At 34.9% G+C, this 10284-nt stretch overlaps 2 protein-coding genes across 3 annotated transcripts; both read right to left on the reverse strand.

The window, feature by feature from the left end:
• Nucleotides 1-719: 719 nt before the first annotated feature.
• Nucleotides 720-3116, reverse strand: LOC132282245 (F-box/kelch-repeat protein At3g06240-like). Its single transcript, XM_059783852.1, has 3 exons — nucleotides 3024-3116; nucleotides 2186-2238; nucleotides 720-1909 (listed from the first exon to the last, which is right to left on the reverse strand). Exons 1-3 carry the CDS (start codon nucleotides 3114-3116, stop codon nucleotides 877-879), a joined length of 1179 nt encoding a protein of 392 aa, XP_059639835.1. The 3' UTR covers nucleotides 720-876.
• Nucleotides 3117-3895: 779 nt separating this feature from the next.
• LOC132283798 (F-box/LRR-repeat/kelch-repeat protein At1g09650-like) lies at nucleotides 3896-6416 on the reverse strand. 2 transcript variants are annotated; one of them, XR_009472135.1, is made up of 3 exons: nucleotides 6149-6416; nucleotides 4595-6037; nucleotides 3896-4510 (listed from the first exon to the last, which is right to left on the reverse strand). XR_009472135.1 is itself a non-coding variant. In XM_059785826.1 (2 exons), the coding sequence occupies exon 2, from the start codon at nucleotides 6000-6002 to the stop codon at nucleotides 4749-4751; it is 1254 nt and encodes a 417-aa protein (XP_059641809.1). In that variant the 5' UTR covers nucleotides 6003-6037; nucleotides 6149-6416; the 3' UTR covers nucleotides 3896-4748. The 2 variants fall into 2 exon arrangements, 1 of the variants encoding a protein (XP_059641809.1); XM_059785826.1 differs by having other exon boundaries at nucleotides 3896-6037.
• Between the last annotated feature and the right edge of the window lie 3868 nt (nucleotides 6417-10284).

A 10284-nucleotide genomic window follows, 5' to 3' on the forward strand; every position in this document is an offset into this window, starting at 1 on the left:
CAACTCTTTCTCGAATTTCCTTCAATTCTTGTTCCTACTTCCAGGTTGACCAGGTTGCTGTACTTATTCTTGACTCCGCCTGTGCTTTTTGTAGTCTTAGTAAGAATTCTACATTAAAGAAGTTTTTGATTTCATGTCTCTTTTTGGCTTTGAAAGCTACTATTATAGTACATTCATCTTTTTGTCACGCATCTATTTTCATTTAGTCAAGTTACTATGAATTAGTACTTGTTAATTTCTTCAGGATACAAGTATTGCTGCCATGAACTGCATTGAAGGATTATGCACACTGTGGCCTCGTGTTAATTTTACTAGATGGAAAAATGGTAGCACCCTACTGTCTTTCTACACTTCCTGATTTGCCTTAATTGTTGGTGTTCTCTAATCTAGAAATTTGACAGGAAGCAATGCGATTTGGAGTCATTTTCACGATGAAATTTTTGGGTTAATTGTTCAGCAAAGAAGGCTTATTTTATCAGACAGAAATGTGGTTTCCTCATTTTTAACGTCTTTGCTCAGCTCCTCGTATCATAGTGCCAGAGACTATTGGACAGAGGTTTTCTTCTTTCTTCTGTTATTGCTAGTTTTCATTATAATCATGATCATGGTCATCATTTTGTACGTCATCTTCACTCTCTTCATTATGACTAATATGCATTGTAGTCACTGATGTTTATGGTATATGAAGGGACGTTCCCTCTTTTCAAGCTATGCAATATCTTCTGTTATGTGCGTCTTGCCTACTTGATTACTGGAACAGTTGGTAACATTGAAAATTGTGCTCTCTCCACCATCCCCCACAGAAAGACGAAAAAAATAAAGAAAAAATAAGGGGTAGAATCATTGTTCATAAACAAAGAAATACAGGATTATATTCTAGTCTCCAACATTAGAAAAGTTTAAAATTTGATCAACATCAGACAACTGATCCTGTTCTAGCAATCTATCTCCAACACCCCTGATCACGACTAGGCTCTCCCTGTAGACGAAGCAGTCAATCCAAATGCAGGATCCAATATACTTAATTTCACAAGTCTCTGGATCATACAAGGCCATATGACCACAACCAATTTCTGTAATAAGCTGACCATTCTTCCAAAACCCAAATGGCAAACTCATTCCTGAAAGTTCAACGGTGAATTGTTTTGTCCGACCCCCTTCTTCTCTCATCACCCATATCTCAACTGGATTGCAATCATAATAAATCAGAGCAAGAGAGTTATTGTAGGGTACAAGACTTGCACATTTTGAACACGGAATGCCATGTATCTCGTGAAACAACTCATTGCCCATGTCAAATGCAAGGATCACATGATGACCTTCATTGTCTATTGCAAACCAGTGATAAACTCCATTAATGTATGTGTTGGACTGAGGGATGTCAATGCTCGAATAAGGCAAAGCAACATCAAGATATTTCCAGGAATGAGTAGAATGGGTATACACAGCAACCTCATAAGCACGTAACTTTATATCTCTAATATCATCCTCACTGTCCCAAATCCAAACTACCTTGTAATCGTTAGTAATGGGATCCAAACCAAACCCAAAAGTTTCTTGAGAACTCACCACATTCGGTGTAAAGTTACGAGGGAGTAGTGGGAGGGACCTAAATTCTCTAGTTGCAGGATTCCACAGAGCAAAGCGTTCCAAACTATAGGAAAGACACAGCAAGCCATTACAGGAACTAATCCAAATACAGTTGGGCAGATCCACAACCACATCCTGATACTCCGGGGGAGAACCGGCAAGTGTTTGATCGGAGAACAGTGAGAAAACATATTTATTGGAAATTTTGTCATAACGATTAACAAAAAGACGGCCACTGTTGTTGTGGTGGTTCAAGTGCTTAGTAACAAAACTAGGGTTTATGATGATTGTGTACCAATTTTTGCAGCCTCGAGAGGATCTCAACAATCACATCCTCAGGAAGCAACTGATGAATTTCATTACAACTTGCCATTTGCCCATTCCTTTCCTGTTGATTCGATTGAGAAAACCTAAACCCTATTTCAATTGAGATCAAAATACTATCATTTTTCATGAATAATGAGAAAAATTAACAATATCAAATAGTATTGAAGATAACAGGAAATTAAGAAGGACGATGAGACTCACAGGAAGGATTCTTTAGAATGAATCATCCGTCGGCAACTATAAAAGATGGAACACCATGAAAGAACACACACTCATTCCAGCTACCAGACCAGGGCAAGCAGCCTCTCCAAAACTCACTCCCTGTCTAAGAAACGCAAGGACCATTTTTACCCAAGACCAAACCTATTTGTAGCAACTATATATATATATATATATATATATAATGAAAAGGAAACATATTAGCGACCAGTTAAAACCAATTTAATTTTTTTTCATTTTTCTTCTCCTATGCATTTTTGCATTGAAAAGAAACTCAAACACACTCATTTACTTTTAAACTCTCACCATTTACTTTGTTATTTGTTTGGTTAAATGAAAATTAGCAGCCAAAAGTGAAAAAAAAAAAAAATGATTGAAGTGAAATGAAGAAAAAAAAAAATTTCTAAAATTCTTTAGGTTTGGATGATTTAGGAAAGTTCGATTTCATAGTTTGGAGTCAGGACAATACAAGAGTTTAAGAAAATATTTTAGTTTATCAAACACATTTTGTGTTTAATTTTCATTATAATACTATATATGTATAAAAATAATAATCAAATAAAGGTTGTATTTCACATTTTAGATTAAATAAAAAACTAGCGTCAATCATATGTTTGTTGAGCAATAAAAAATTCTCTATTTTCACGCACACACAAAAAACTAGCGTCAATCTATGTTTGTTGAGCAATAAAAAATTCTCTATTTTCACACACGCACACACAAAATCAATCACTAAATAAAAGGTTAAGCGTAAAAAACACCCTCACTGTATATTGGTGCAACAAATCCCTTATTTTGCGCAAATTAGCCATTTTGACCAATATTTTTTTTTAATAAAAATTCCAAAAAGTCCTCCTAGTCCGGTGAAAGGCATCTCCGAGGAATACCATTTTCCGGCCAAAGCAATCACCGTCGTCCTCCACCTCCCCATCTTCGGCCTCCCCTCCCTCATCAATGAACCCACTTCCTTTTTGGTTCATTGTTGAGTTATTAGAAATGGGTTCATTGATGAGGGAGGGGCGGCTGAGGATGGGGAGGTGGAGGATGACAGCGATCACTTTGGCCGGAAATAGTGTTCTCCGACGATGGCTTTCACCGGACTAGAAGGGTATTTTGAGATTTTTTTTAAAAAAAATTAGTCAAAATGGCTAATTAGGGAGCAATTTGCAACAACAAAAATAGTAGAGCGTTTTTTGCATCCAAAAAAAAAAGAGTAAGAAATTTTTTGCACCTTTTGTATATAGTGAGGATATGTCTTGCACTTAACCCATAAATACATCACTCCTCCAACCACTGTCCTTTTCTTGATAAAAAAGAATCAACAGTTAAATAATTTTTCATGTTTTAGTCGACATTGGTGGTGTAGACCTCTAAACCATATTCTAGACCAGATCTTATAATCAGCACATTGTTGTAAAGTTACAGAGACTTTGTTGCGCTAGGCTCAATAGGCGAGCCATATATTGTTGAGTTTTCAAATTGGCAGTCCACTTTTTAAAGAAAAGAGTCACTTCTGCAATTATGCTGAGGTTGCCCTTCACTTTATTTGGTTTGCAGTTCGCTATCTTAACATTCACTTCTTTTTTTCTTTTTCTTTTTTTTATTAAATATCCTTTTTTTAAAATAAAATAAAAATGTGTTTATTTGTGTTTTTCCCAAAAATTAATTGAATAAAATGTACTTTCATATTATTAATGAATAAAAAATATTTTTAATTGTTTGTTTCAATTATTAAAAAAATATATTAAAAGAAACAAAATTTAAAAAAATATGATATTACATATATAAAGAAAAAGTACATTACATACCTTCCCACAAATATATATATACATAAATACAACAACTATATTAGTTGACATTATACATATTTTAAAAGAAAAAAATAAAAACACATGATACATATTTTCAACTTCCTTCCAATAATAGTACAGGGCGAGCTGAGAATCCTCTTGTAACATGGCATTACCTAGAATCAGCAAAATGCATTTTCTATTGAAATCAGTGAAACCCTGTCTGTAATCAGATTCAGCTCTGCTCTTTGCTTCCACACACCCAACTCACCATTTCATCGACTCATCGATCTTCTTCTTCTTCTTCAGATGATTCTAAGATCGCTGATGGTCTCATTTCCATCTTCACCGATATAAGACCCTTTAGCGCAGACACCCAAGAACTGAGGGACTATGGATCAAAACTCACAAACAAATTGTTGAAGCTGAGTTGGGAAATAGGTCACATGTTCTTTAATTGGGCTTCAAATCAATGTGGGTATAAACATAATTATTATACTAACAATGTCATTGCTTCCATCCTGTCACATGCTCGTCAAAATGCCCCCACTGAAGGTTTTAGCCTTGGATAAATCTCCCATTGCCTGGTAGATGAGGATCGCATGGAAAGAATTATATCCTAATATGGTACCTAAGTAACATAAATTGATAAGATATCATGCCATTACCTTTTAGTTCTGCATCTAGATTACCCCATTTCACCAAAACACGCGCATGAATCATACGAAAATGAGATGAGATGTAAACCAGAAATTTCAAAATCCTCATCAGCTGGAAGGAATTGAAACAAAAGCATTTCATTCCTACTTCATTTGATTCCATTCACTCAAACCAGCCTATAGAAAACTTTTGAACTCGATCTACATCAGACAACTGATCCTCTTCTAGGAATCCATCTCCTCGGCTAATTGCTACTAGACTCTCCTTGTAGACCAAGTAGTATTCCCAAATTGGGGATTCAAGATCTTTAATTTCTTGAGTCTCTAGATCATATAAAAATACATGAACACGATCATCAGTTTCCATAAAAAGCTGACTGTTCTTCCAAAATCCAAGCGGCCTTATTTGTTCCGAGAGTTGAACAGTGAATTGATTTGTCCAACCCCCCTCCTCCATCATCACCCATACGTCAACAACTTGATCGGAATCATGATAAATAAGAGCAAGAGAGTTATTGTAGGGTGCAAGAATTGCATAGTATCCATGTTTTGCACTAGGAGTAGAAGTATCACGAATCTCGCTAAACAAATCATGGCCCAGGTCAAATAAAAGGATCGAACGATGATCCCTTGGAGTAGGAGTATCACGTATCTCGCTAAACAACTCATTGCCCAGGTCAAATGAAAGGATCAAACGATGATCGTCATTGTCTATTGCAAACCAGTGATAAACTCCATTAATGCACGTGTTAGAGACAGGGCCTTCAATCAAAGTATATGGCAAAGCAACATCAAGATATCTCCACGAATCAGTAGATAGGGTATACACGGCAACCTGCCAAGGACCATACCCTGTTTCTTCAGGTTCATACGTTGCTGCATCAACATAATGCACATCGTACCAAATACAAACCACCTTGTAATCATTAGTAATGGGATCCAAACCAAATCCAAAAGTGTTTTGGTACCCCACCTGCACATAGGGTGGAAGGTCACGAGGAGGGAGTTTCGGGAGGGACCTAAATTCTCTAGTTGCCGGATTCCATAGAGCAAGGCGTTGGGAACGATTGGTCAGACACAGTATGCCGTTATAGGGACTGGCAGCAAACTGTACATGGTAGATCATATCCACCACCACATCCTCATACACTTGGGGAGAACCGGCGAGTGTTTCATCAGGGAACAATGACAAAACAAATCTGCTGGAAATTTCGTCAAAACGCATAACAAAAAGATGGCCACTGTTGTTGGTGTGATGCTTGAAGTGCTTAGTAACAAAACTAGGGTTTTTGGTAATAGTGTTCCAATTTTTGCATACGGCTCTGGCCCGAATCACAGATTTCACAGGCAGCCATGAGAGGATCTCAATAATCACATCCTCAGGAAGCAGCTGATGAATTTCATTACAACTCGCCATTTGCCCCTCCCTTTCCTACTGATTCGATTGAAAACCTAAACCCAATTTCAATTGGAATCAAAATACTACCATTTTTCTTGAATAAAAAGAGAAAAATTCACCAGATCAAAAAGTATTCAAGATAAACAGGAAATTAAGAAACTTACAGGATTCTTTGGAATGGATCATCCGTTGGGAACTAAGAGAACACCATGAAACGAGCTGATTTTCTTGGTTTTTTCCTTTTGAAATCTCAAGATCTAGGCTCTTGTTGGGGCTACCAGAGGCAGAGCAAGCAGTCTTTCTGAAACTCAATTAGATCAGTGCAAGAAGCGCAGAGAATAAGCACTTATTGGAGCGACCAGAGCAAGCACAAGCAGACTCTCCAAAAGTCAATCTCTCTGTGTCTACCGACACTAATAAACGGTGGTGTGTTAGAGCAAAAATTAAAAATGTAGATAAGTTTCTTTATATACTACTTTATTAACTAAAAGTAATATATATATATATATATATATATATATATATATAGACCAACTAAAATTATTTTATCAACTAAAACCACTCTTTGAAGTTGATAGTAGAATGATAATTCTGAGGTGTATTCATAAATTATTAGATAGTTGTGTACCATTCATATTTGATGGATCAATTAAGTACAAATTTTTATAATGAGAAAATGCTATTATAAGAATGTATCATATTCCGAAGTATCATATGGAAGAGTTGTCATTGAATTAGTTTAACAATTCTCAAATAGACCTAAACTATTTAATAATTTATCCTTATATTCAGAAGGTAAGATGGCCACGTACATTCATTTGGGAAGTAAAATTGATATAAATGAGTTAGGTATAAAGCCATACTTAATAATTTAAAATTTAAAATCGCATCACCAATCACCCCACTGGTGTCATGCCAAACCCTCGTCAAATTTAAATGGGAGATGAAATGAGTTATTTTTAAAATAAAAAAAATAGTGTAAAAGGCAATAAACCTCCTGAACTTTCAGCAAAAGACACAAAACCCCCCAGCTGAACAAAATAATACCCCTGAACTATTTAAAAATTATAATTTAAGGACAAAAATCAATTTTGCCCTAGGCGAACTTTAAATGTGAAGCCCTTTATACATAAGTTTCACATGCGCAAAAAAAAAAATATATATATATATATATATATATAAGTGCGAAATTTTTATTAAAGTAAATGTGATTGTCTTGAAATCTAAATAACAGAAAACACAATCAATGTAAAACTAAACTTTTTTAAAAAATTGCTTTACTAAAAGAAAATATAGATTACCTCAATGACTATCTTCAAGTGAAGGATTGCTTATAAGATGTCTAAATGATATGATTTACAGAGAAACAAAAATACCTCATGAGATGGCTAAATGATATGTCTTCAAGTGAAGTGTGAAGGATTGTTGGATTGAAAATCCTATATTACAACAAATTCATTGAGTTAATTCACAGTTCACACAAAAGAATAAGACAAATTAAATTAAACTAATTTTTTGGTTTAAAAACTACTTGAATTAGAGTCGAAGTGTTAAACTTGAACAACAACAACAACCCTTGTGAGTTATGAATCGTCGAACCCGAATTGGAAGTTTAGAACAATCTGAATAGAGAGAGAGGAACAAAAGCGTGAACTTTTAACCAAAAAACACAAAAAGCGTGAACAGTGAACTGTGAAGACGATATTGATAATGTGATATTGTGATGTTTTCAATTTTCTGGGTTTTAAACTTTTGATTTTTGAGGAAAAAAAATTGATTGTTGTAGTTGCAGTCTTGTCTTGGAGAGGCGCGAGTCCATTGAGATTCTTGAGAAAGAGAGTTCCGAGAATGGAGATTAGAATAGGATTTGGAGGTCAGGAGGTGCCCGGGCCGTTCAAATGATTTACTGGCATTTGTGTTTTTTTTTTTTTTTTTTAGGCCCCTTGAATGATTTGTTGGGTTACAATTTTTTTTTTTTTTTTGGGTGGCCCATCATTCATGGGCTTATAAATTTTGAGGCCCCTTAATGATTTGTTGTGCAATTTGGTTACAATTTTATTTTATTATTTTTTATTTTTTTTATTTTTTATTTTTCATTTTGTTGTACTTGCAGTCTTGTCTTGGAGAGGCACGAGTCTATTGAGATTCTTGAGAAAGAGAGTTCCGAGAATGGAGATTGGAATAGGATTGGGAGGTCGGGAGGTGCCCGGGCCGTTCAAATGATTTGCTGGCATTTGTTTTTTTTTTAGGCCCCTTAAATGATTGCTGGGTTACATTTTTTTTTTTTTGGTTGCCCATCATTCATGGGCTTATAAATTTTGAGGCCCCTTAATGATTTGTTGTGCATTTGGTTACAATTATTTTTTTATTATTATTATTTTTTTAAAAATTTTTTTTTTTTTGTGTGGCCCATCATGCATAGGCCTATAAAATCTAAAGCCCTAGGCCACCACCTTGGTCGCTTCAGGTCAGGGCCAGCCCCGCTTACCGGAGATGTGAGATTATGAAATTACCCTTTCGTAAAAAAGGTAGTCTAACAAGTGTAGTTGCTGACTTGTCCAGTTCAATCTCAACAACTAATAATATTGTGACAACACAACACCAATCACCGACTTCACCCACCACTTCATCATTTTTGCGCCAAACAAAACTTTACAGCAACTACACAATTTAGCACCAAACACCGACCAGACCAGTCACTTGGTACGAAATTGACTCAGACTGAATTGATCATAAGGAAAATGAAAAATGAAACACAAATCAAGCCTCATCCAATACCAGAGATCGAGCCTCGACAATATACCAGAGAGTGTCGTAGTAAACACTTTTTTCACCTCGTCAACACAAATTCAACAAAAGTTTTGATTTGGTTTATGAAACAGAGAAATTTGACCCTTTCATTTTTTCATTGTAGAAAATTGCCTTAAAGAACGTCTGTCAGGGTTTGTGAACGACTGAAGATGGGTTTGTCTTGTGATTGTTGAAGGGTTGTAGAGCACTGAGAGATGGCGATTTTGCAGAGCATAGAGAGAGAGTGTGAGTTAGGGTTAATGGGGCCAATTTAGGGGGTTTTATTGTGTCTGCAATATTTGTATCAATGATATACACAAATTGACCAAATTCTCACCTCAATGATACAGAGACATGATTTGTGTAGATGCGGGTTTCGTATTTTAATAATGACGACCATGATGTATGCCATGGTGAGAAACGTGGCGGTGCCGGCTAAAGCCATGATGTATGTCACGCTCAGCGAGTTTGAAGCGCTTGCCAATTCTGCTGCCGACGACAAACTTAAGCCAACTCAGCGGCGACGTTATGGGTTTTGGTGGTGGTGCCATGGTTGTTCCGTTCTCGATCTCCATGAAAGGTGGAGAAGTTATATATATATATGTGTGTGTGCGTAACTAGAGAGTATATATATATATATATAGTGATTATTTTTCAGTCAAAACCTAACGAAACAGTGTCTGTGTTTTTTTTGCAAAAATTGAGATAGTTTAAGGGATTTTTTGTAAAAATAAAAAAATAAAAATAAAATATTCAGAAAATTTCTTGGGTGAGAGAGTAAAGTTCGCCCCGCCGGCCGCCCGGGGGTTTTATTGCACTTTGCCTAAAAATATATATATAACTATAAATAGGAGTGCTTTAAAATAAAAATAAAAAACACACCTAATCAAGTTGCTTGATTAGATAGATGGCCCAACTGGCTGACCACCTCTGTGTGCCACATAGTCTTCACTCCACGAAATATTTAATACCGAGTACCTCTTATCTTTCCTCACCAAACACCGCGGAATCCAATTTTTACATGGGTTATAATTATGTAATAATGTAAACTATAATTATGTCATTTTTATCCTTCTATGTTCTAAATAAAATGGGTTTTCGAAATTTTTTTTGATAAGAATAATATAATATTATGTTCTCTTTAAATGTCCTACAATATAATTTATTTTTAAAGAAACCAAAAATACTTAGAATATTTTTTATGAATATATTACCTTATTTAATATATTTATATATATATATATATAAAGCAATTTAGGTAAACTAAAATATTATCTTGTAAATTTAATATTGTCCAAACCGTAAAGTAGTACCTGTTAAAGATACTTTAATAAAAAACATAAAAAATATTTATTATAAATATTATTATATGAGTTACTTAATATATATATCTTAATCATTATTACATGAGTTAAATTATATTTATGGGGTATATAATTTCAATCATTATTTCTACCATTATATTACCTTAGACATTACATATTTATTCTCTATATATATCTTATGTGTA

Source organism: Cornus florida, unplaced genomic scaffold, assembly GCF_030987335.1.
Source record: "Cornus florida cultivar Cherokee Brave unplaced genomic scaffold, ASM3098733v1 CherokeeBrave_3.0.0_Hap2_Chr11, whole genome shotgun sequence".
Lineage (NCBI taxonomy): Eukaryota > Viridiplantae > Streptophyta > Magnoliopsida > Cornales > Cornaceae > Cornus > Cornus florida.

Bases quoted from the DNA above. Each gene is read 5' to 3' on its own strand.
- LOC132282245 (XM_059783852.1), bottom strand. From the start codon at position 3,116: ATGAACCAAAAAGGAAGTGGGTTCATTGATGAGGGAGGGGAGGCCGAA. The intron at 2,239-3,023 runs GTATTCCTCGGA...TTTCTTAGACAG, and splicing joins ATTGCTTTGGCCGGAAAATG to GGAGTGAGTTTTGGAGAGGC. The intron at 1,910-2,185 runs GTGTTCTTTCAT...GTGATTGTTGAG, and splicing joins CTGGTAGCTGGAATGAGTGT to ATCCTCTCGAGGCTGCAAAA.
- LOC132283798 (XM_059785826.1), bottom strand. From the start codon at position 6,002: ATGGCGAGTTGTAATGAAATTCATCAGCTGCTTCCTGAGGATGTGATT.